The 26,739-nt window shown below is 41.5% G+C and overlaps 1 protein-coding gene across 2 annotated transcripts in view; it reads left to right on the top strand.

Annotated features, from left to right (window-relative positions):
* vps50 (VPS50 EARP/GARPII complex subunit) overlaps window positions 1-26,739 on the top strand; it is a 206,288-nt gene that overhangs the window by 163,016 nt on the left and 16,533 nt on the right. For both annotated transcript variants that reach the window (XM_061254761.1, XM_061254762.1), the window contains exon 23: window positions 20,180-20,328. In XM_061254761.1, the coding sequence (XP_061110745.1) occupies window positions 20,180-20,328 (149 nt within the window). The remainder of the gene's footprint in view (window positions 1-20,179; window positions 20,329-26,739) is intronic.

The raw sequence follows: 26,739 nt of genomic DNA, 5'->3' as shown, positions 1-26,739 counted from the left end.
GGTCATTTTAAATTAAGCTTGTTTGTTTATGTCTGTGTGCATACATGTGAGTGTGTGTGTGAGTGAGTGTACCTGCATATGTATGTACACATGGGTGTATGGAATATGGAACAGGAGGAATTTTTAGCGCTTATAAAGGACCTTTTTTTGACATAGTATGTCATTCACCCTACAAGAGAGCAATTTGCAGTATAGAAGTAACAGAAAGTGATCATTCCACAATACGTTTTGATGTATTTTGGCAAAGAAGATGCATGTTTGTCACTAATTTAAATATTAATCAAAGATAACACAAGTAAACACAAAATGCAGTTTTTAAATGAAGGTTTTTATTATTAAGGGAGAAAGAAAAAATCCAAACCTACATGGCCCTGTGTGAAAAAGTGATTGCCCCCCCTGTTAAAACATAACTGTGGTTTATCAAACCTGAGTTCAATTTCTCTAGCCACACCCAGCCGGCCGACCAAAATTACCCCAAGAGCGCAGCGACGACTCATCCAAGAGGTCACTAAAGACCCCACAACAACATCCAAAGAACTGCAGGCCTCACTTGCCTCAGTTAAGGTCAGTGTTCATGACTCCACCATAAGAAAGAGACTGGGCAAAAATGGCCTGCATGGCAGAGTTCCAAGACGAAAACCACTGCTGAGCAAAAGAACATTAAGGCTCGTCTCAATTTTGCCAGAAAACATCTTGATGTTCCCCAAAACTTTTGGGGAAATACTCTGTGGTCTGACGAGACAAAAGTTGAACTTTTTGGAAGGTGTATGTCCCATTACATCTGGCATAAAAGTAACACCGCATTTCAGAAAAAGAACATCATACCAACAGTAAAATATGGTGGTGGTAGTGTGATGGTCTGGGGCTGTTTTGCTGCCTCAGGACCTGGAAGACTTGCTGTGATAAATGGAACCATGAATTCTGCTGTCGACCAAAAAATCCTGAAGGAGAATGTCCGGCCATCTGTTTGTGACCTCAAGCTGAAACAAAGCAGGACAATGATCCAAAACCAACCAGCAAGTCCACATCTGAATGGCTGAAGAAAAACAAAATGAAGACTTTGGAGTGGCCTAGTCAAAGTCCTGACCTGAATCCTATTGAGATGCTGTGGCATGACCTTAAAAAGGCGGTTCATTCTCGAAAACCCTCCAATGTGGCTGAATTACAACAATTCTGCAAAGATGAGTGGGCCAAAATTCCTCCACAGCGCTGTAAGAGACTCATTGCAAGTTATCGCAAACGCTTGATTGCAGTTGTTGCTGCTAAGGGTGGCCCAACCAGTTATTAGGTTTAGGGGGCAATCACTTTTTCACACAGGGCCATATAGGTTTGGATTTTTTCCCTTAATAATAAAAACCTTCATTTAAAAACTGCATTTTGTGTTTACTTGTGTTGTCCTTGACTAATATTTAAATTTGTTTGATGATCTGAAACATTTAAGTGTGACAAACATGCAAAAAAAAAAAAAAAAAAAAAAAAAGAGAAATCAGGAAGGGGGCAAACACTTTTTTACACCACTGTAAGTAATAAGAGCAAAGTAATAAGTAACTGGGAGCAAGTTCTTGATTACAGGACTGTGAATAAAAAGTGGGGCAGGTTCACAAGGGTTATACTTGATGCGCAATGGTATTATCTCAGAAACTGCTGATCTCCTTGGATTTTCACACACAACAGTCTCTAGAGTTTGCAGAGAATGGTTTGAAAAACAAAAAAACATCCAATGAGCAGCAGGTCTGCAGGCAAAAACATCTTCTTAATGAGAGAGGTCAGAGGACCAGACTGGTCAAAGCTGACAGGAAGGTGGCAGTAACACAAATAACCACACATTTAAACAGTGGCATGCAGAACAGCATCTCTGAACAAACAACGCATCAAACTTCTAATTCGATAGGCTTCTGTAGCAGAAAGTTTTTTTTTTTTTTTTTTTTATAAAAAAAAAAAAGTAGTCTAATAAATACCTAATAACATGCTCAGTGAGTGTAGGGGGCCGTACTGATCGGGGAAACTACAGGCCTGTCAGTCTAACTTGTATCACATGTAAAATACTGGAATCTATCATTATAGACAAACTGGAATTAGTTCTTGAAAATAGTAACATTCTAAGGCATATCTAACATGGTATTCGTAAGGGTAGATCATGCCTGACAAACCTTGTGGAATTCTTTGAGGAAGCTACCAACAGCTACCAAAAGAATATTTTCATGTATTATGATATTATATATTTAGGTTTCCAAAAAAGCATTTGATAAGGTAACGCATGACAAATTCATTATGAAAATGACGACAGTAGGAATTACGGGAGCCATTTCAGAGTGGGTTCGGAACTGGTTCCTGGATAGAACACAAAGAGCAATACTAGGAGGTAGCAGGGTATTGTGGGAAGTGGAGTCCCACAGCATTCGGTGCTGGGGCCACTGCTCTTCTTCATTTACATAAATGACCTTGACAGAGGCATTGAAAGTTTTTTTACTTAAATTTGCAAATGATACAAAACCAGAAGGTTTAGCTAACAGTTTGAAATCTACTAACGTAATCCAGGAAGATTTAAACAAAATCCAGAAGTGGGCAAAAACTTTGTAGGAAAAGGTGGGCTGAATGGCCTGTTCTTGCCATTATGTTATGTTTTGTATGGTTGTGTGCATGCATGCGTGTGTGTGCATACACACATATTGCATTGTGTCACATTATGTTGATGTGAGCATACATTGTTTGTGTCACTGAGTCGGTCTAGATGTATTTTGTGTACATTGTGTGCTTTGTACATGTTTATGAGTTTCCGAGTGAGAGAAATATAGAGGTAGTGAGTGAATAATGAATGTGTCAAGAAGAAAGGTGAATGCAAATTCTTTTCTTCTTTTTTTTTTTTTTTTTTTTTACAGCTCAGGGATAATATTTATGAAGATCTGTGTGATACCTCTCTTGTTTTATGTTGTGCATCGTTTGTGTTAAATGGGTCATTTCAGCCATCTTTCTCAACTGTCTGAAAATTCTTATTTTGGAAGACATTATTGAAGATACGAAGAGGTCACAACCGTTCTAATCAATTCACAGATCAATGACACAGAGCACCCAAGCTTTAACGTTAATTCCTGGATAAACCAAAATCAGTGTATATCGGCATCCCACCATCTTTTCACCACCTTTTACAATTCAGTTGCATAAAGCAAGGTGACAGTTTTACTGCCAGAATGCTTATCTGTTATGCATTTTTACTAGAAATGTAGGCATTGAAATAACCATGGTCCGTTTGCAAAGATGAACTCTAATGTCCCGATAAAGCTTTCAAGGGCTTCCATCATTTTTATGACAAATCATTCTCCTATCTTTTCCAGAGGATATTATTTGGCAGAATAATGGAAGGTAAATTAGTTGTGCCTTTTAATTCTCTCATTTTGCTGTATCGGCTTTTTTATTACATCAGAGCAGAACTCATACCCATGGGAACTCATACCCAGTAGTCCACACGGGGCCAGAACAGAGCAGGCTCAGACATGCTCTGTTCTGGGGCTCTCGAATTGTGCTGGGTGCGGCTGTTTGCACGACAGCTTGGCTCAAATCGGGAAAGTTCTTGTTCCAACTGACTGGAACTCACACAGGGGTGACGCCCAAATCAGGAGTGTTCCAGTTCCAACCAGCTGGATCTTGCCCAGGGGTGACACTCGAATTGGGAGCGTTCCAGTTCCAACCAGCTGGCGTGTAATTGGCCACACCATTGCCCAGGGAGGGAGGGAGCTTGCAGGTAGCAGACTCTTTGATCAGTGGCGGCTGTCCCGGTTTGCCGGGTGCCAGCTGGCTCCCTGCACCTGTGGCGGTACCTGTGGCGGCACCGCTGGCCCGACACAGAGCATGAATGAAGCTGTGGGCTGGCTGGCATACGTTTCTCAATTGACAATGGGAGGGCTAATGGCTTTTCTTCTGTGAATATTTTTTTGGTATGCGGTCCTGCCAGGTAAGTAGGCTTTTCACACCTGGCCTGACCCCATCCTACCTCTAAGACAAAGCAATACTCGGTGAGAAAACAGAAACAAATCATTTTTTTTGATTCAGGAATTTATTGAAATCACCACACAAACTACAAAGAATGAAGATGCCATTCACAAACACGTGAATGCATGGATGTGCATCACATTCTTTGCAGGATGGACATCTCAACAAAAAACAACACTATTTGGAAGTGCAGAATATGCAAGCCTTGCAAAAACGCAGAAGTATTATTTTAGTGGTAACTTACAAACACCATTACTCAATATTCAGATGAACACAGAGATAAATTGCTATAAAGTACATATATTTACCAATATGATTGTAAGAAATACATTGGAGTTTATTTAGCTAAGTTATTTCAGCTTGAATGTAGATACAGTATGCTAATAGCGATTGTGTGAGGACACCCAGTTTTAGAATCCTGGCTACGCCACTACACATGGTGTGGGAATCACGATCACGATCAAGATGGCGTCATGGATGGTCGCCTCGGTGTGTCGGTGCGCATTATATTGTCTTGTTTTGTTTGTCAGTTCAGTGTTTTGCAATAATTCTGGGAGCTCATACACCAGAGAAGAGCTCATGAACATCAGGGCTACAACCCCTATGGATTTATTTACCACATTCATCGTGTGCTTACCTTCGTACATACAGTGAAACGCCGGAGGAGAGGAAGATGTGCTGGTGTGCTTGTGGAGCGGACAAACCCGGACTCTTTAGTTATTGTCCTCGGCGACTTTAACAAAGGAAACCTCAGCCATGAACTCCCCAAATACAGACAGTTTATTAAATGTCCAAACAGAGAGAAGAACATTCTAGATCACTGTTACACCACAGCTAGCAGTTCTTATCATGCCGTCCCCCGCGCTGCATTGGGACACTCTGACCACGTCATGGTCCACCTGATTCCTGCATACAGGCAGAAATTAAAGCTCTTTAAACCTGTTGTGAGGACATCAAAGAAGTGGACCAGTGAAGCTGTGGAGGATCTTCAGGCATGTTTGGACTGCACTGACTGGGATGTTTTCAGGACTGCTACCAACAATCTGGATGAGTACACAGAGTACACAGACTTCCTACATCAGCTTCTGTGAGGACAGCTGTGTACCAGGGTGGGTTACAACAACGACAAACCCTGGTTCACAGCAAAACTCAGACAGTTAAGGTCAGAGAAGGAAGAGGCATTTAGGAGTGGGGACAGAGTCATGTTTAAAGTGGCCAAGTACAAGTTTAGCAAGGAGGTGCGAGAAGCTAAATGACTGTACTCAGAGAAGCTGCAACACCAGTTCTCAGCCAATGACTCTGCTTCTGTCCGGAAAGGGTTCAGACAGATCACCAACTACAAAACAAAAACCCCCCACTCCATGAACAATTCACGCCTGGCCAACGACCTGAACGAGTTCTACTGTCGCTTTGAAGGTCAATGGGACAGTCCTGACACCATCCCCCATGACACCAGCCACCAGCTCCAGCTCCAGCCCCCCTCCTCCCCCACCTCCTCTATCACAGCAGGAGCCTGGGCCACTCCACAGCTACTCACCTCAGCGACACCTCTGTCCTTACTGGAAAGGGATGTCAACAGGATCTTCAAGAGGCAGAACCCCCACAAAGCAGTCGGGCCAGACTCTGTCTCTCCATCCACCCTGAAGCACTGTGCTGATCAGCTATCTCCGGTGTTCACAGACATTTTTAACACCTCACTGGAGATTGCTTCAAGACCTCCACCATCATTCCAGTCCCCAAAAAGCCAAGGACTGAATGATTACAGACCCGTCGCCCTGACCGCTGTGGTGATGAAGTCTTTTGAGCGCCTTATGCTGTCCCACCTCAAATCCATCACAGACCCCCTCCTGGACCCTCTGCAGTTTGCCTACAGAGCCAACAGGTCTGTAGATGATGCAGTAAACATGGCTCTCCACTTCATCCTACAGCACCTGGACTCCACAGGAACCTACGCCAGGATCCTGTTTGTGGATTTCAGCTCTGCCTTCAACACAATAATGCCAACTATGCTACAGGACAAGCTCTCCCAGCTGAACATGCCTGATTCGACCTGCAGGTGGATCACAGACTTCCTGTCTGACAGGAGGCAGCACGTGAAGCTGGGAAAACATGTCTCTGACTCCCGCACCGGTTCAGCACCGGTTCCCCCCAAGGCTGCATTCTTTCCCCTCTGCTCTTCTCCCTGTACACCAACAGCTGCACTTCCAGTCACCAGTCTGTCAAGCTCCTGAAGTTTGCGGACGGCACCACCCTTATTGGGCTCATCTCCGGTGGGGATGAGTCCGCCTCATCAGCAAGGCCCGGGTGACCCTCCACTGTCACAGAACCATTACAACCGTTACAGACACGTTACATCAACGCACTGTCTCCCTGTGATTAATGTCAACTAGGCCCGGGACCCCCCATTGTCACAGACTCTTATCTCGCCCCCATTGACTTTATATTTTATATTTTTATATTTTAATAATACTTCTCTCACCCCGCTTCAGCATCATGTTGTATTGTAAATATTTATTTTTATTTTTTATTTATATTCTACATTACATTCCACCTCATTTTTATATCTATGTTTCTATTTTTTGTATTATTCTTTGTTGTCTGCATGCACCCACATACCACAGCAAATTCCTTGTACATAAAAAACTACACAGCGAATCAAGTGAATTCTGATTCTGATTCTGATTTACAACGCATATTGCTGAATATTTAAACGATGTTGCAGTACACACAGAAGAAATGCTCATGAAATTACTCATGATTTGCAGTCATTTTCCATAATGAAACGTGTTCCGTGATGAAAAATGTATTTCATTTTATTGTGGTTTATAGTTGGCATTCTCGCACATGGCATCACCCCTCCCCTGCCAGAGAATAATTATCTGCTCCTTTCAAATTTAATGGGCCGAATTTGCATGGAGCGAAACTCACATATTAATGAGTAAAGATTGAGAAATCGCAGTCATCTTATTCATCTAATTTAAAACGTTTTAAAAATATTGATATTATATGTCAATAGGTGAATTGCAAAGTCAAGATTCTAAGGTTTCTGTCAGTATGTTTGTTGGATCTACATTACATTACATTAATGGCATTTGGCAGAGCGACGTACAACAAAGTGCAAAGTGCATACCCATAACAGGGATAAGCGCCAAGCGGCCGAACGAAGAGGTCTGGCAGGGGTGTAGGGTCCGCTTGGACCAGGAGCTGGATCGAGTAGGGGGTACGAAAGGGGCGGATTCTCCGTATGTTGTATAGGAAGAACCTGCATGACCGGGTCACCCCGGCAATGTTCTCGGAGAGGGACAGTCTGCTGTCCATCACCACTCCGAGGTTCTTTGCACAGGGTGATGGTGTCAGTGTGGTATCCCCTAGGGAAATGGTGAGATCCAGATGGGGAGAGGTAATAGCAGGGTTGAATATAATTTCTGTCTTACCTGGGTTGAGCTTTAGATGGTGGTTGTCCATCCAGCTCTGGATGTCACTCAGGCAAGCAGAGATACAGACTGAAACCTGTGTATCAGAAGGTGGGAATGAGATGAAGAGTTGGGTATGGTCCGCATAGCAGTGGTAGGATAGCCCATGTGCAGTGATATCAGGGCCAAGGGAACGAGTGTAAAGAGAGAAAAGAAGTGGGCCTAGGACTGAGCCCTGGGGAACTCCTGTGGCAAGGGGCCAAGGTATTGATACTATACCAGCCCAGGCAACCTAGAAGGAGCGACCAGAGAGGTAGAACTCAATCCAGTTCAGGGCTGTGCCACAGATCCCCATTGCTGACAGGGAGGACAGGAGGATGGAGTGATCCACAGTGTCAAAGGCAGCGGAGAGATCTAGAAGAATGAGGACAGAGGAGAGGGAGGCTGCTTGTGCAGCATGGAGTAATTCACAGACGGAGAGGAGCGCGGTCTCTGTTGAGTGGCCAGATCTGAAGCCAGACTGATGGGGGTCTAGCAGGTTGTTTTTAGAAAAGAAAGAAGAAAGTTGAATAGAAGTGGCTCGTTCTATTGTTTTAGATAGATACCGGGTGATAGTTCTGGATGATGGAGGGATCCAGGGTAGGCTTTTTTAGCAGCGGGGTGATGTGGGCCCTCTTGGAGCCCTTAACCCTGCATTGCTCCAGGGGGGATTGCCTCCTGCTTAGTCTAATCAACTGTACGTCGCTCTGGATAAGAGCGTCTGCCAAAATGCCAATAATGTAATGTAATGTCTGTGACCTTCTCATTGAATAAATCAGCTAAGTCATCAGCAGCGAAGGAGGAATGAGGTGGAGGAGGCGGTGTACTGAGGAGAGAGGAAAAAATAGAGAACAGTTTCCGGGGGTTAGAAGTGGAGTTCTGAATTTGTGTTTGATAGTATTTTACCTTGGCGGAAGAGAATGCCGTCAGGAGAGACTGGTAGGTTGTGAGGACTGATGGGTCTGTGGATTTTCCCCACTTCCTCTCCACTGTGCGGAGGCTGACCCTGGAGGTACGGGGGATGTCAGATATCCAAGGACTGGGAGGGGATGTGCGAGGTGGCTTTGAGACAAGGGGACAGAGAGAGTCAAAGGTGGAGGAGAGAGATGAAAGGAGGGTGGCAGATGCAGAGTCAGTGGGGAGTTTGGAGAAGGATTCGAGAAGGGGGCGTGAGGTGGTGACAGTGGTGGCAAAGGAAGAGGGTGAGAAGGAGTGAAGGTTACGGCAGGCTGAGGAAGTATGGGTGGGAGGAGGATGGGGAGGAAGAGGGAGGGAGAATGAGATGAAGTGGTGATCAGATGTATGCAGAGGGGTAACCATGAAATTGGAGCATGAGCAGTTCCTCACGAAGACGAGGTCTGGGACATTGCCCGCCTTGTGGGTTGGAGGAGAGTGTTGCAGGGAGAGGTCGAAGGAGTGGAGTAGTGGTAGGAAGGCAGCAGCCTGGGAGGCTTCAAGGTGGATGTTGAAGTCTCCAAGGAGAATCAGTGGGGTGCCATCCTCAGGGAAGGAGCTGAGAAGGGTGTCTAGCTCATCAAGGAAACTTCCCAGGGGCCCTGGAGGACGATAGATGCAGTAAAGTGGTTAGCAGGGTAGGATACTGCAACAGAATGGAATTCAAAAGTGGATATGGACAGGTCAGAGAGGGGGAGAACAGAGAATTTCCATGAGAGGGAAATTAACGATCCAGCACCACAGTGATTAACACAGCAATAAACAAACTAGCTCAAACCTCAGCTGTTCAAAATAGTAATTTAAAGACCTACTTTACCGCGTCCAGTGGAACGGCACGCAGCGATACCAACACACCTGGTTCAAATTGTGCACTCACTGTATGGTAAAATCTCACAAAGTTAATCATCCAAATAGAAAGGAAAGTTGATTTGATCAACACCGCCGACCCCAGATAAGACTTTTCTGTCTGCAGAACTGCTGCTCGCTGGATTTTGTTTTTTGCACCATTTTTTCGCAAACTCTAGAGATTAGTGTGTGTGAAAATCCCAGGAGATCACAGTTTCTGAGACACTCAAACCACCCTATCTGCCACCAACAATCATTGTCAAAATGATCACATCACATTTTTCCCCCCATTCTGATGGTTGATGTGAACATTAACTGAAGCTCCTGACCCTTATCTACGTGATTGTATGCATTGCACTGCTGCTACACAATTGGCTGATTAGATAATCACATGAATAAGTAGGTGTAATAAAGTTTTTTTTTTAAAGTGCTTGGTGAGTGTATATAGCGCTTTATAACGAAAGTGCTTTATAATGAATGCCTCTCATTCGCCCATTCACACACTCTCACACACAACTGCAATAGGCTGCCATGCAAGGCACCGACCAGCTCGTTAGGAGCAATTGGGGGTTAGATGTCTTTAATTCACTGGCTTCTGGCTGCCAGACTTACCTCCTGAGGTAATTTCACCCCATAAATTAATGCTTTTAAATGAACTCAGGTTTTATGCAATAGCCTCCGTTGCTCCTGAGAACATTTGTCTCTTTTTCAGGGAGAGTAACTGCTGTACAAGTTTTACGGGTATGTGATGTGCAGATTGAAGACTAGTGCTGCCTTCAGTCCGACATGTTTTTACATATGGTGAATATCCTCACATCTGGATGTAATTGCTTCCTGCATGCAAGGGTATGGCAGATGCTAGTGTGCCTGCCAGCGCAGTGTTTTGTGAAGGACAATGTTGTTTGTTTTGAATTGAGCGGTTGGGCCTCAACTCTGTTCATTTCATGTCGGAGCCAATATCACGCCGTGCCGGTGAATATCTTATGTGCCAACAAATTAATTAATTCTCAGTAAATCTGATTGTAATCCAATATTAATGTAAAGGGACTCTAAGGAACTGTTTAATCAGTGCAGGTTCTTTGACTTACGACTAATTTCTGTGAAATTGTATACTCCGTGTAGCTTATTACTGTTGCCTTCTCTTTGTCAGTATGTGACAGTATAGCACAGGGTTAAGTGACTCACTGAGAAGAATGAAAAGTAACTCTGATTGGAATTTGTGGGTAAATCACTGTGTCATTTTTGGTTATTAACTTGAGAAATATTGCTGCTTATTAATACGTTCCCCTTTTCTAGGAGTCAGTAGTTTTACACTTATGTAAAAAGACCGCATTGTCCTCAGATAGTTTTAAACTTTAAGGTAGTTCACAACATGTAGCTGTTTTACTTGTGTATGGCCATGGAAAATAATTGAGTAATTCTATTTTTCTTTTTCTTTTTTTACATAGTTGAAGCCGTGTCATAGGCGGATTAAATCAAAGAGGAAACGGGAAAGAACACTTGTGTACTTTGACCCTGTGTAACACGAGGCAGCTTTTTTTTTTTTAAAGAAAAAATTTGAAAGTTTCAGCAATTAGAAATTCAACTTATCACTGAACAGAGTCGAGAGAAAGAACAACCATGTCTTTCATTCGGTCAACCGCTGCCACCTGTTTGGCAGGTTTGAGGTAATCATTGAATTCCACACTAAACGGTAGTGGCAGTCAGATGGGGCCGTCTGTTTTTTCTTTGCCCAAGGGCTTTGTGCTGTCTACATTACAAGGGCAAGACATGGCAGAGGCACGGAGATGATGAGTAAATTTTTGACATGGCAACATTATATGACTGTGGTCAGCCAGGAGGGGAACAAAGACCGATTGAAAAAAGGGGCTAAACGTTGGTGAGAGTGAACGTACGAGGAGTGACAGTGGGTGGGTGGGGGGGCATTGATTCACAGTCGGAACCTAGTGCCAGCTTGTTATGTAGCCTCACAACCCCCCACCCTCCTTTTATGTCCAGACTCAGTCGGTTATTGTTATTGTGAAATGGCAAAGTCCCATAGTGGGCCACATAGCTATTTCTGTCTCTTTCTCCCTCACATTGTAATGATTAGACAAAGTGGGTTCATCAAGGAACAATGCAAAGGGCAGAGGCATAAAGCACTCGCTTTCCGTGCAAAATACCCTCGCAGACACGGCCTGACTGTGCACATGAGTGGTTTGCACATCTCCACCGTCACCCTGCCAATAGTGCCATAGCCACGTAAACACAATGGTGGGATTACACTGTAATGACGCTATTCAGTTTTGAGGGCGCTGTAAGTGCCAATTAAAAGCATCTGATTTGGGGGCATTTTTGCTGAGGTGAGCTTCAACTGACTCACTTTTTTTCCATTATGAGTAAGTGGGGCGACAATGGCTCAGGTGGTAAGAGCAGTCGTCTGGCAGTCTGAGGGTTGCCGGTTCGAATCCCACCCTGGGTGTGTCGAAGTGTTCTTCAGCAAGGCACCTAACCCCCAAATGCTCCTGACGAGCTGGTTGGCACCTTGCATGGCAGCCAATGGCCGTTGGTGTGTGAATGGGTGAATGAGAAGCATCAATTGTACAGCGCTTTGGATAAAGGCGCTATATGAAATGCCAACCATTTACCATTTAAGTGCTGCTTGATATGGGTAATATATTGTCATACATTGGGGTGCAAAAACTTTCGCAAACCTGGTTTAAATGTCTGTTACAATTAATCTGTATGTGAGCGAAAGCAAACCTGAACTTTAAATGGTTAAACATTAGATTTCTCTGCAAAATCTGTAGTCTGCAATCTTTAAAATAATTTATTTTCATTTTTTACTGTTTATAAATTATTTTAAAAAAAGGAAAAGGGCCCTGTGTAAACATTTGGTAACCCTTTTGGATAATTCTGTTAATAAAAAGATTATTACTCAGGCCCAGATCCAGGTGATTTTTGTTAGGGCTTCAATGAGTCAGGTGAGTATAATTCCAGGTCTGAACTTTTTATTCTGAATTAACTCCATGCCTTCTAAAGTATCCAACTGCAGTGGCTGTTCTGTCTGGTGTTAATAACCAACCATGGGTTCCTCTAAACAATTTTCAATTTCAGAATGAAGATGGTTAATTTCCACCAAGAAGGAGACGGTTACAAAAACTGTTTCAAACTTCCTATTTCCACCGTCAGAAACATTATTAGAAAATGGAAAATAAATGGAACAATTCAAGGCAAGGTCTGGAAGACCAAGAAAGATTTTGAATAGAATAGCCTGAAATCTGGTAAGAAATGCTAAGAACCCACACATCACTGCAAAAGAGCTGCAAAAAACAGGCAAACACAGGTCTAGCTGTTCACAGAACAACAATACAACATACTTTAAACAACAAAGACCTACATGGCAGATTTGCCAGAAAGAACAACTGCGACACAGAATTAAGCATCTGAACTATGCAAAAGAAAACATTGAGAAGCCTGAAGCCTTTTGGAACAATGTGCTTTGGACTGGCGAAACCAAAATTGAAATTTTTGGCCACCACCAAAGAAGGTATGTTTAAAGCCTTTGTAGAGAAGAACACCTTACCAACTATGAAGCAGCTGGGGACACAGGACATATTGTGCGAGTGGAAGGAGGAATGGATTCCACCAAATATCAAGAAAATTTAGAGGCTAATGTTCAAAGGTCAGTCCAGACATTGAAGTTGAAGCAAGGTTGGGTATTCCAGCAAGACACTGATCCAAAGCATACCTTGAAATCAACCATGAAGTACCTTCAGGAAAGATGGATGAATGTTTTGGAATGGCCACCAGTCCCCAGATTTGAATATTATTAAAAATCTGCCGTACATGCAAGGGGGCCAAATAATATTTTTGAGCTAGAGGTGTTCTACCAGGAAGAATGGGGGAAAATTCCAGAAGTGAGAATTGAAAAACTACAAGCTGTTATAGTTGTCCGAGGAGGAGTTACAAAGTACTAAATGACAGGGCTCCCAAACTTTTGCACAGGACCTTTTTCCTTTTTTTATTCAGTAAACGTGCTTTAAAATGGAAAGAAATGTGTCAGGTTTAACGTTGCACCATTTAGAGGTCAGGTTCGCTTCTGTTCACTTACATATTAAATTTGACCCCTGGTCAAAAAAGCCTTTTGGGTGCTCAAATTTGTGCACACCTCTGTGTACCCGGATGTTAACTTGTCTCGACTAGACAAGAAGTGGCAGATTTGATCTTATTAAAATGTTGTGTTTTTAAATGCAGCTCATATTGTATTGTTCAGTCCATTTAGATGTGTTCCCTATGAGAGCAAATCAGTTTGTTTGGAGAAATGCGGATATGGGAGTGAGAAGGGCTGCAGATGTATGTGTGTGTGTGTGTGTGTGTGTGTGTTTTGCGTGATTATCATGAATTAATTTCAGTAGATAGAGGTTACTTTGGGCTTTTCAAAGTCACTCTCTAATCTTGCTCAGCATGCATCATTTTATGTAACATTGAAAGGGTTACAATTCTTCGTCCTTTGATTTTAAATTAAATGGAATGTGCATTCGACACATTGAATGGAAGGAGAGGATACGGTTAGGACAATGAATTGAGTATGTGTGGACTCCCTGAACTCATTCTTTTTATGACAGCTGTGTGTGTTTTATATTTATTATTTATTAATTTATGTATTTTCTGCTGGTTAGGTTATGTTACATGTAGCATAATGCTAAGAGGACTGGGCTTACAGCTACTAGGCCGTGGGTTCAGGTGGGGCACTGCCTTGCGCAAGGTACAAATCCGAATCGCTTCAGTAAATATCCTTCGATAAAAATTGGTTGTAAGCCAAAAGAATGTCGCTGTATACCTCTCTCTAGGTAAAGGCATTTGCTGAGTGGATACAATGCCAAATGTAGACGGTTAACAGCAAAACAAGAAATGCATTTCTCTCCTCCTGATTTTATGGCGACTGTAATGTTAAAAAAAAAAAAATGCTTTGTTGTATGTTAACGATATGTAAATACAATACAAGTTATGAAACGTGAAAGTAGAATTATCACAATATTTATGCATCTAAATCACCGCGCACTGCAGTAAAAGAACATGGCTGTGGTTTATGCTTTCAGTAATCAGTTAGAACTTTTTTTTAGTTTAAATTGTCTTGTTTTTTTTTCTCTCTAGACTTTTTAGAATTTTTTTAATTTGTATTATTTAAAAACTGAATTTCTGTGTTACTATAATGGAATGCTAAGCTTACCGAGCATACCGGAAATCCTCAAATTGTGGCCGGGGTCTTTTATTTACTTAGGCTGCACAAAGCACAGGCCTTTATTTGGGGCAGGCTTGTATTCGAGGCAGGCTTTTATTTCTTATTAGGCTTCTGTTGTAGAATTGTATTCTTAAGGATCTTGTGTTTTATTGTGAGACATACGTTTCATTTGGAGCAGCATACCGGTAGGCTATCAAAATTTCTTTGCTTTGGTTTGGGATTTAATTGACTCTTGGACTGTTTGATTCTATTACTAAATGTTGGGACTGATGGGCACTGAAATCTGGGGGGTATTTGATGGTTCACTGTTAAAATGTAGTTGAAAGAGTGTCGGGATTTCCACCCGTCTGTTTATTGCGAGCCAAGACAGCCGCTTTCATTCATTCATTGAACGTGCGCTGTGCTGTAAATACATGGAAACCTTATTGCGTAGCCAAGTACCCTAAATTGAGCTAATTTTTTATTTTGCCTGATTTACTTTTTATTAAATGCGTAGGCTGGAATGCCTCGCGGCAACAATTGTGTTTAAATGTATTCTGCTTCAGCCTTTGGCAAGCTACTCAGAAGGGGGCGGCAAGCGACTGGTAGCTTGAGAGCAACGTGTTGGAGACCCATGGTGTAGGACAACGACTTCTCTTTGGCAACAGTATTAAACCATCCAACAATATAGTTAAATCGAAACAATGTCTTCTAGTGCTCATGGACTGATAGCCCTACTGGTAGGCAATATTACCCCAGCTTGTATTTGGGGGCCAGCCTTTATTTGTCTGAATCGACCACGCCCCCGGCTATTATCCGAGGCCCAGCTTCAAATCGAATTTACGGTAATCACACAGGATTTCCATCTTCCAAGCTAATTTTCCAAAAATCACATCCAGAAAGCCTGTTTGCCCAACCACAGCGCATAAACATTTGCCCTATTGCCGCTCTATTGCTGTCACACATACCAATGCATTAATGGCTGATGTACTAAGACTGGTCCCAATTACATAATAACAGAAATTAAATGCCCCCCTTTTACACTTATGCAGGAGGAGACACCCATAAAATGGTTCAAAACAATAAGGCATGCTTTACACATCCACATTACAAGGTGCCAGGAAATGGATACAGACACAAGTATACAGTGGTTTCTTATTTTTTTGCATGTTTGTCACACTTAAATGTTTCAGATCATCAAACAAATTTAAATATTAGTCAAAGACAACACAAGTAAACACAAAATGCCGTTTTTAAATGAAGGTTTTTATTATCAAACCTACATGGCCCTGTGTGAAAAAGTGATTGCCCCCCCTGTTAAAACATAACTGTGGTTTATCAAACCTGAGTTCAATTTCTCTAGCCACACCCAGCCGGCCGACCAAAATTACCCCAAGAGCGCAGCAACGACTCATCCAAGAGGTCACAAAAGACCCCACAACAACATTCAAAGAAGAGCAGGCCTCACTTGCCTCAGTTAAGGTCAGTGTTCATGACTCCACCATAAGAAAGAGACTGGGCAAAAATGGCCTGCATGGCAGAGTTCCAAGACGAAAACCACTGCTGAGCAAAAAGAACATTAAGGCTCGTCTCAATTTTGCCAGAAAACATATTGATGTTCCCCAATACTTTTGGGAAAATACTCTGTGGTCTGACGAGACAAAAGTTGAACTTTTTGGAAGGTGTGTGTCCCATTACATCTGGCGTAAAAGTAACACCGCATTTCAGAAAAAGAACATCATACCAACAGTAAAATATGGTGGTGGTAGTGTGATGGTCTGGGGCTGTTTTGCTGCTTCAGGACCTGGAAGACTTGCTGTGATAAATGGAACCATGAATTCTGCTGTCTACCAAAAAATCCTGAAGGAGAATGTCCGGCCATCTGTTTGTGACCTCAAGCTGAAACAAACTTGGGTTCTGCAGCAGGACAATGATCCAAAACCCACCAGCAAGTCCACATCTGAATGGCTGAAGAAAAACAAAATGAAGACTTTGGAGTGGCCTAGTCAAAGTCAAAGTCCTGACCTGAATCCTATTGAGATGCTGTGGCATGACCTTAAAAAGGCGGTTCATGCTCAAAAACCCTCCAATGTGGCTGAATTAGAACAATTCTGCAAAGATGAGTGGGCCAAAATTCCTCCACAGCGCTGTAAGAGACTCATTGCAAGTTATCGCAAACGCTTGATTGCAGTTGTTGCTGCTAAGGGTGGCCCAACCGCTTATTAGGTTTAGGGGGCTTTTTCACACAGGGCCATGTAGGTTTGGATTTTTTTTCTCCCTTAATAATCCATCCATCCATCCATTATCTGAACCCGCTTATCCTGATCAGGGTTGCAGGGGGGCTGGAGCCTAACCCAGCATACATTGGGCGAAAGGCAGGAATACACCCTGGACAGGTCGCCAGTCCATCGCAGGGCACACACACCATTCACTCACACACTCATACCTATGGGCAATTTAGACTCTCCAATCGGCCTAACCTGCATGTCTTTGGACTGTGGGAGGAAACCGGATTACCCGGAGGAAACCCACGCAGACACGGGGAGAACATGCAAACTCCGCACAGAGAGGCCCCGGCCGACGGGGATTCGAACCCAGGACCTCCTTGCTGTGAGGCGGCAGTGCTACCCACTGCACCATCCGTGCCTCCCTTAATAATAAAAACCTTTATTTAAAAACGGCATTTTGTGTTTACTTGTGTTGTCTTTGACTAATATTTAAATTTGTTTGATGATCTGAAACATTTAAGTGTGACAAACATGCAAAAAAATAAGAAATCAGGAAGGGGGCAAACACTTTTTCACACCACTGTAGTAAATAAGAATATACTTCCTCAATTATAATAAAATAAAGAAATTGTGGTGTGATGGTCAATGAGGTACTGCATCACCACTGCATATTTCAACACCAGTGGAGAACAATCTGGAATTTATAATGGCATCACACACAAAATTAGCTTGACAAACTGAACAGCAGATGACGCAAAGAAAAGATGGCTTGCTTTGTGTAGAAAAGGAAAACCTTCCTACAATATGGTGTGGGCAAAAGAACAGGTGGAACATTTCCTGTAAGATAAGAAAATCATGGAAATAACAGACATAGCTGAGCTTGTGATGGAGTTAAAAACTATTCACTGATCGTTCTATACTCCAACCAGTATGTATATTCAACCCAAAAACTTTGTTTTGAAGAAGAGATAATGATTGGCAAAAGCCGAAACAAACAGGAAATTCACAGAAGCACTGAGAACATTATCTTGATCTATGCACTGAGAAGGCTTCCAACGCACAATGCGTTAATACCTGCTATGGGTACTGTAACTATGGTGGTCTACTTCAAACAACATGTACCACTGGCCAGGCTGCTGAGGATTCAATCAAATATTCTCTTTGAATCAGCAACCAAATGATCTTTTTTTACCGGAAGGTAATGTAATCATATCTATATAAACAGTGGTTGCCCTGACCAATGATATCTTGTGTTATCAGAAAGTAAACCATTTCAAAATCAGCATTTTACAATATTCCACTTGCGTTCTGAATAAACTCCGCTAATTTTGCCATAATAACTTGAACTATTGATGACTAATATAATTCGAATTTTTGACCATTTAAAAAGAACAGAGAACCATAAGTAGTTTAAGACTGTTACCTATCAACTACATAATGGCCCTTACACATAAACGTCACAGCAGCAAGAGCTTCAATGAAGTAGCCAACAAGCCTCAAACCACATATCTTTTCCGGACCGAGTCGAAAATTAAATAGTTGAAGTTACGGTAATTGTCCGGAAGCATTGCGATGGCTGATTTTGCTCAACTTTGAGCTACTGTTTGGCTTGTGCCATTGCAAGTGGATTTTTAAAAGTTTGTTTTAAACCAACTAGTTAGCCAGGTCACTAAGCAAGCACAAAAAGAGAAAGATGCATGCTGTTTACTTTCTATAACTTGCTACCGAAGACCATGTAAATATTATGATACTAACGACAACACATGCTAGATGCCGAAAGCAGATCGGCTTAGAAACACATTCAGATATTTCCACATGGTTAGTCTGTGTGTGTGTGTGTGTGTGACAGCAATTATTTCCACAGTGTCAGTTGCAGTTGCTGCAGCTTCTGAAATTGGCACCTTTTAATATGACAAAGTTATCCTCAAAATATCTGCTTGTTTGGAATGCAAGATAAAGTGACCACTGATGTAAATATATGATCAGTTAAAAATATGATCAATAAATATAGTGTGTTACATACACCAATCAGCCGTAACATTAAACCCACCTGCTTAAACCAGTTTATTCATGATTAAAAATGTTTTTAACGTCTATGAACTCTTAATATTTCAGTATATGATATGTGTACTTATATAAGCAGATAATCATAAGTGAATTGCATTCAAAAGTTACATTTTTAAATGAAAATGAAAAAATTGGGTCGGGGTGTGCATTGGTGGCATATGTTGGTTCATAGTGGTGTTCATGATCAAATTAACAAATGTTGGCTAACTCTACCGTTCAAACTAGCTAACGTTACAGCATGGTCGAAGACAGTTACTGGCTAGCTCTGCCTAAATTGCTAGCTATGATAGCTATCCATGTAATGAATGTAGTGGCGGGCAGTGAAAGAGAATGAACAGAGAAGATGTCATGCCTCATGCCTGGCATGTGCTAGCTGTTGATAGCTGCAACTCTGTTACATTAAGGCAATGTCATTTTTGTAAGATTGGCGGTGACTACTAGTCTGCTGTTGTTGGTTTAATGTATATGCTTTACAGGACTTAATAACATAGCTAGCTAGAAGTTGCCATTATAACTAAATTGCCCTATTTAACGTTACATAGCCAGCTAGCTAATGCAATTAGCTAGTAATGGTAAGGTTACTTTACCACCAAGCCAATATAGACTAGCTAGCTAAGCATACAAGCATAGAGCTAGCTATCCCAACAAGTTTTTTGTGATGTAAAGTATGTTACCCATTTATCCAGGGTCAGACATAATGTGTCTTAGATATTTTGTGAAATCAGATCCTAGAGCAGCAGAGCAACAAAAGCCTAAAGTATAGACAGCTAGGTAAGTAACACATTGGTTGCTATACAAAAATATATTTATTTTAGTTGACTAGCTTAATTATAGCTTTGTACAGTTGTATCGCTAGCTACTAGTAACTAACAAGATAGTTAGGTATCAGTAGCTTAAAATTAACCAGAAATGAACATTTCATAGCTGGTTTGATTTAATGTTGACGTGTGTGTGTGTGTGTGTGTGTGTGTGTGAGTGTGTCTGTTTAAAAAAATACTAACAATAGTTGTATTTTTATTTTTTTATTCTACTAGTTGCATGCATTTAGCCCTCAGCCCTCATATTAAGCTAGCAATTATGACTACACTGTACAACAGAGGTAACTTATTTTTATCATCCCAGTTTCCTGCCCTTGGTTGTGCTTTTTCTTGTAACAAGAGCTTTCAACAAGCTTACATTAAAGAACTGTCACAGCAGTGGAGCAATATTTTTTTCAATTTAACATTTAGGGTTGCAGACGGCACTTACACCAAAATTAGTTATGACTTCCTTCTGGAAAAATGCTCTGTAATTACCTGTACATTTTGTACATTCAGTTTATTTTTATCCAAAGACACCATAGACTGCCTCAAGGGCTGACAGTAAGAAAAGCCTGTTGCTGGTGATGGATCTGGGTTAACCCGACAGCATCCTCAGGTCCTGCCGCCATTTTGTCGTTTCAGGAGGCGGGGGTGGAGAACGCAGGCATTCACGGGCCCTTGGAGGACCGGAAGGAGAAGGTTCCCAGCCCCCACCTCAGCCAGCTGGTGGTGCTGACCGCCAGCAGCACACTCTACGGCCTCGCTGAGAGGGTGGTGGCCACCGAGTCGCTGTGAGTCTCCACACCATAGACTCTGTGTGAGGACAGGATGTCAGGAGTGTTCTCACTTTTCACAAAGTACTATGCCTGAAAAGTTTGTATGTATTCCTAATGCTAGTATGCAGCAAATACTGCATGCTTTAGATTAATTAACAACATACACCTTTATTACTGATTTGTAAATCTTTTAGTAATATTTCACGAAGGCTTTTTTAGAGATCTGGAGCTGTCAGAAATTTCTGTATCTAAAATATCCTTCATCCTACACAAAAAATGTCTTGCCCAATTGAAAACATATTAACCCTGAAATATATATTTTTTACTGTGTATAAATTATAAAAAAGGAAATGGGATTCTTCTTTGTTACTTGTAAAGAAAATGATTACTAAGGCCCAGACCCAGGTGATTTACTTGTTAGGGCTTCAGTGAGTCAGGTGAGTATAATTCCAGGGCTGAACTTTTTATTCTGAAGTAACTTTTTATTCTAAAGTATCCAACTGCAGTGGCTGTTCTGTCTGATGTTAACAAACATGGGTTCCTCTAAACAGTTGTCCAAGGATTTCATTTTCACCAAGAAGGAGAAGGCTACAAAATCGACCTATTTCCACTCTCAGAAACATTATTAGAAAATGGAAGATAAATGGAACAGTTGAAGTCCAGGCAATGTCTGAAAGACCAAGAAAGATTTCAGAATGGGCCAAGGCCTGGTGAGAAATGCTCAAAAGAACCCACACATCACTGCAAAAGATTTGCAAAACGGAGTCGCAAACACAGGTCTAGCTCTGTACAGGACAACAATACATCATACTTTAAACCACAAAGACCTACATGGCAGAGTTGCCAGAAAGAACAACCTCAACACAAAAAGTGCTTTGGACTGGTCAAACCAAAACTTTTTGGCCAGCACCAAAGAAGGTATGTTTGGAGAAAAAAAATGGTGTAGCCTTTATAGAGAAGAACACCGTGCCAACTGTTAAGCATCCATTATGCTTTGCGGTTGTGTGGCAGGTGGGTGCACAGGACATATTGTGCGAGTTAATATATCAAGAAAGTATAGAGGCTAATGTTCAAAGGTCAATCCAGACATTGAAGCTGAAGAGAGGTTGGGTCAGCAAGACAATGATCCAAAGCATACCTCGAAATCAGCCATGAAGTATCTCCAGGAAAGACGAATTAAGGTTTTGGAATGGCCACCACAGTCCACAGACTTGAATATTCTAGAAAGTTTTGTGGAGATATGTCAAGCATGCCATACATGCAAGGAGGCCGAAGAATATTTCTGAGTGAGAGGTGTCGCGCAAGGAAGAATTGTCGAAAATCCAAAAACAAGAATTAAAAGATAGATAGATACTTAGATAGATAGATACTTTATTCATCCCAAAGGAAATTTTAGAGACTCATGGCTGGCTACAGGAAGCATTTATAATTGTAAAAGGCCTTTTTGACCAGGGGTGCCCACATTTTTGCACACTACTGGATAAAAAAAGCTGAAATTTAACTATCCCTTTAATATAAATGTGACCTGTGTGTTATATCTAGGTTTTATTCCAGTAGTTCCATCACTTGAGCCAGTTCATCTATATTCCTCATCTTTTTAAAACAAATCATTACATTACATTACATTACATTAATGGCATTTGGCAGACACTCTTATCCAGAGCGACATACAGTTGATTACATTAAGCAGGAGACAATCCTCCCCTGAAGCAATGCAGGGTTAAGCGCCTTGCTCAAGGGCCCAACGGCTGTGCGGATCTTGTGGCTACACCGGGAATCGAACCACCAAGCTTGTGGGTCCCAGTCATATAGCTTAACCACTACACTACAGACCGCCCTACCATCTACCGGGCCGAAGTACCGTGCTCAAGCTCAAGCTGTGCTTGAGCTGTGCTCAAGATAAACTCTGGATGAACACGGAATATAATACAGTACACCATGGAGAGAAGAGAAACCTAAGATTCTTTAGAACACCCACTAATTGTAGGTTGCAGTACATATTACTCTCTGGACACACCCCAAATAAATACACTTTATTGTTGCATATGGTCCTATAATAGGATGCAGTTTTTATAAATAAAATCACTTGGAATTATAGATAAATTATAGAGGCAGCATGTAGCCTAATGGCTAAGGTACATACCTGGGACCTGGAAGGTTGGTGGTTCTAGCTCTGGTGTCGCCATGATAAGATCCAAACAGCTGTTTGTCCCTTGAGCAAGGCCCCTAACCCCCACATTGCTCCAGGGGCGATTGCCCCCTGCTTTGTTTAATCATCCATAAATTGCTTCAGATAAAAGCATCAGCTAAATAACAAATTATTATTATTATTATGATTATGATTATGATTATTATTATTATTATTAATAATAATAACAAATGATGAAGCCAAAAAAAAAACGTAATGGTAAAAAACAAATTATGATAAATTGCATTGTTTTCATAATTTGGGCTACTTCAATTAGTATCCTTCAATAGTAAATATAGGAAAAGACTCATGGCGTCAGTCTGATGTGACACAAAGCAAAATTGTTGCCCATATATGGATTTCTAGATCAAAGTACAATTTCTCTATGGGAAAATGTGAATGGCCTTTTCACATAACTGTCTCTGTCACAGTCTGTGATTTAAGATGGCGTAAAGGAAAAGGAAACCGAACCACAATATTTGGAGATACAGTATACACTCACCAAGCACTTTATTCGGAAATCTTTACTTTATTACACCTACTTATTTATGCAATTATCTAATCAGCCAATTGTGTGGCAGCAGTGCAATGCATACATTCCAGTAGATACAGGTCAGGAGCTTCAGTTAATGTTCATGTCAACCATCAGAATGGGGAAAAAATTTGATCTAAGTGACTTTGACCATGTAGTGATTGTTGGTGGCAGACAAGGTGGTTTGAGTATCTCAGAAATGTCTGATCTCCTGGGATTTTCATGCACACTAGTCTCTAGAGTTTGCAAAGAATGGTGCAAAAAACTAAAATAATACATATAAAGATATGTTTCAATCAGGTAGAGAGCTGTGCACTTAGGATGCATACAGAACTCTCTATATGCCAAAATGTATAGATACCCTTTTCTGTAAATAGCCATTAGGCCTGCAAATGACTTTGTCCATGTAGTATATATGCATGCATTGAATCAGTAATTCTGATGATCACCATTAACAAGTACACCAGGATCTTTTAAAGGTTATGCTTAGGGTAACACCCCATTCATTTCTGCTTTAATGGAATAATCAATTAGCCCATGAGGTCATGTAAAGATCAGGTGTGTGGGAGATAAGAGACAGAAAATGTGCCTTAATATCGACCAAATGCCTATTTATTCAAGTGTAACTGGATAAGCATTAAATTATGCTCAATCAGCTTGTGATGCCACCCCTCCAGAAAACAGGTGCCATTGAGCGTGACTTGGATAAAATGCAATTTTCAGAGTCCATGAAAAAAAGCAAAGCACATTTGCCTGGGCTTGTTGGAGCGCCTCATGCTATATTTAACCATAGCCCACAAATTTCAAAATGCTCAGACACACTCAAATGTGTTCGGTTTTTTCATCTCTTGGAATCATTTTATTCATGACAGTAATCTCAATGTCAAAGATCAATCAAAATGTAATCACATTGCATTGGTTTGAGTTGCTTTGGGTTGACTTCTACTTAATGAATTATGAGCATTTGTTTGAGAACAGTTTCCTTCTCTCTCTGATCTCACTTTAACGGACTTTTCTGCAGCTCAGCCAATGCACATTTTCTATGCAAATTAGATGTGTGGCTCATGGAACCCTGTGATGGCACAATAACCTTTGCCCTCTAGCAGAATCCAGCAGTGTCTAGCAACCTCCTAGAAACTAATAATTAACATTCTAGCAACATATATAGACTTATATAGATGTACACTCACCGAGTACTTTATTAGGTAGACCTGTACCCCAGCTTGTTAATACAAATGTTTAGCCAGCCAATCTGTGACAGCAACTGAATGCATAAAAGCATGCTGACATGTTCAAGAGGTTCAGCTGTTTTTCAGACCAAATGTGAGACTGGGAAAGAAATGTTATTCAGGTGACTTGACCGTGGAATGATTGTTGGTGCTAGACAGGGTGGTTTGAATATCTCAGAAACTGCTGATCTCCTACGATCTTCATCTCTAGAGTTTGCAGAGAATGGGGTGAAAAACAAAAACACATCCAGTGAGCATCAGTTCTGCGGAAACGCATTGTCAATGAGGGAGGTCAGAGGAGAAGGGCCAGACTAGTCAAACCAGACAAGAAGGTGAAGAGGACAGTAACGCAAATAACCACGCATTACAACAGTGGTATGCAGAAGTGCATTTCTGAATACACAACGTGTCAAACCTCTAAGTGGATAGGCTACAGCAGCAGAAGACCAGTAAGTCTAAAAAATTTGTATAATAAATACCTAATAAAGTGCTCACTGAGTGTATGTCTGGGGATCGTTTTCTCTGTCCGTTTTGGCACACTGTTAGTTACTGCATTCAGTATATAACTATGACAGTACTGGAACTTCTATTATAGCATAGGCAACTGGACACCTCAAGGTGCGCTAACGTTAGGCTATAGTTAGGCTACGAGTAATAGCCATCTCATTAATTAGTCAACTATGGTGTGTTTTTACTACTCCAATATTTTTTATTTAATGTTACTAGAAGACATTTTGTAGGCTATGACTAGCTGGAGGTTAGAGTTTCTTGCTGGCTAGCTAGCTAATTGTCTTGTTATCTTTGCATCAGGGGTACAGTATATCTTACTGAGCTAGCTGTACAACATCTGCCTACTGCCTACAGATGGACACAATTTTCTGCACACCCAAATTTAGGCCAACTCTGCAAGTGCATATTACATAGCCTCTTGTCTTTTGCTTGACTATGTACTTTTTTTTAAACCGTTATTTTAACACGCACATACAATTTAATATTTCTCATCTGGTAGTGCTGGTTATTTTTCTCTCCATCAAAGGAACTGCATTGTGGCTTATTGTCTGGTTGAGACATAATCAATGTTCCACTCAAGACACTTTGTATTTCCCGAATATTCACTATGCAAAATGAAACAACCAGCAACTCGATCTGGCCACGTTGAATCCCCAATAAGCAAAACCATGATAATCCCCTTTATTTTATGTATATAAATTATGGGGCGACATTGGCTCAGGCGGTAAGAGCAGGTGTCTGGCAGTCGGAGTCTTGCCAGTTTGATCCCTCGCCCAGGGTGTGTCGAAGTGTCCCTGAGCTTCTGACGAGCTGGTTGGTGCCTTGCATGGCAGCCAATCGCCATTGGTGTGTGAGTGTGTGTATGAATGGGTGAATGAGAAGCATCAATTGTACAGCACTTATAATTTACTTTTTACCATATGCAGTGAAACTGTTCAACTAGTTTCTGCAGAAATCCTGCCTGCTCCCTACCATCTGAGCCGCCACTTCAGGACTGTCACCTAGCTGCGGCTAATTTAATTGATGTGAATATTGACTGATTGGCCATGCTGGTCATTAAAGCCGCACCCTGAGCCAGCCCACAAGTCTGGTTCTTTCCTATTTGAGAGAGGTTTCTTCCTATCTGTCACCTGGGAGTTTTCCTTGCCACTGTTGCCCTAAGCTTGCTCTTGTGGGGGTTTAGTTCCAAATTTCCTGTGAATCGTGTTGTGACATTTTGATTTGATTTTACACATTCGACCAATCTGCTCGGTTTTCTAGGCTTGTATGATTGACGATGCCTAAATCAGCCAGGGCCTCGCTTCACTGTGCCAACTGAGCTGGCCTCCACTGTGCCAGGACGCTGAAAAAACATGCAGCGTGAAATTTTATATGCACTCATGCATTGCTTTTTCCAGTGAAGAGTGAAGAGTATGACTTTTAATTCTTTGTTCTGTTCTTGTTGTACACAATACCTTTTAGAATGAGTGTACTAACACTAAAAATGTATTTCTGAGTTTATATGGCTTTTGCTGTACACCTACATTAATCAGGACTGCTAGTAACAATAATTGTCTCTAGGATACCATGAGTGTGCTATTCACATCATCATGTGAATTATGAGTTCAAATTGCAAGCTCATGCAGATGCTAGTCTTATGAATCACCAGGCTGTAATTACTCCTCCGCACCTGGCTTTTTGACTTATCTGTTTTCATTGATAAGATGAAAATTAAAAAATGGTTTAAAATTACATTACATTACATGTTATTTAGCAGATGCTTTTATTCAAGCAACGTACAAAACAGTGAATAAGAAGGTCATAGCAACCTACCACATCAGGTACAATCAATATATTACTGGTAGTAAAGCCATGAACATGTGTCCAGGTGTAATTTTACACCTGGACACATGTTCATGGCTTTTTGTTCATGGTTTTTGCTTCTTAAAGTATGGTAAAGCATACACCACAAGACCGCTCCATTCCGC

This window comes from Conger conger, chromosome 9 (assembly GCF_963514075.1).
Source record: "Conger conger chromosome 9, fConCon1.1, whole genome shotgun sequence".
Taxonomy (NCBI): Eukaryota; Metazoa; Chordata; class Actinopteri; order Anguilliformes; family Congridae; genus Conger; species Conger conger.
The sequence above is the reverse complement of the archived record's forward strand: the minus strand, read 5'-3'. Positions and strand labels throughout refer to the sequence as shown.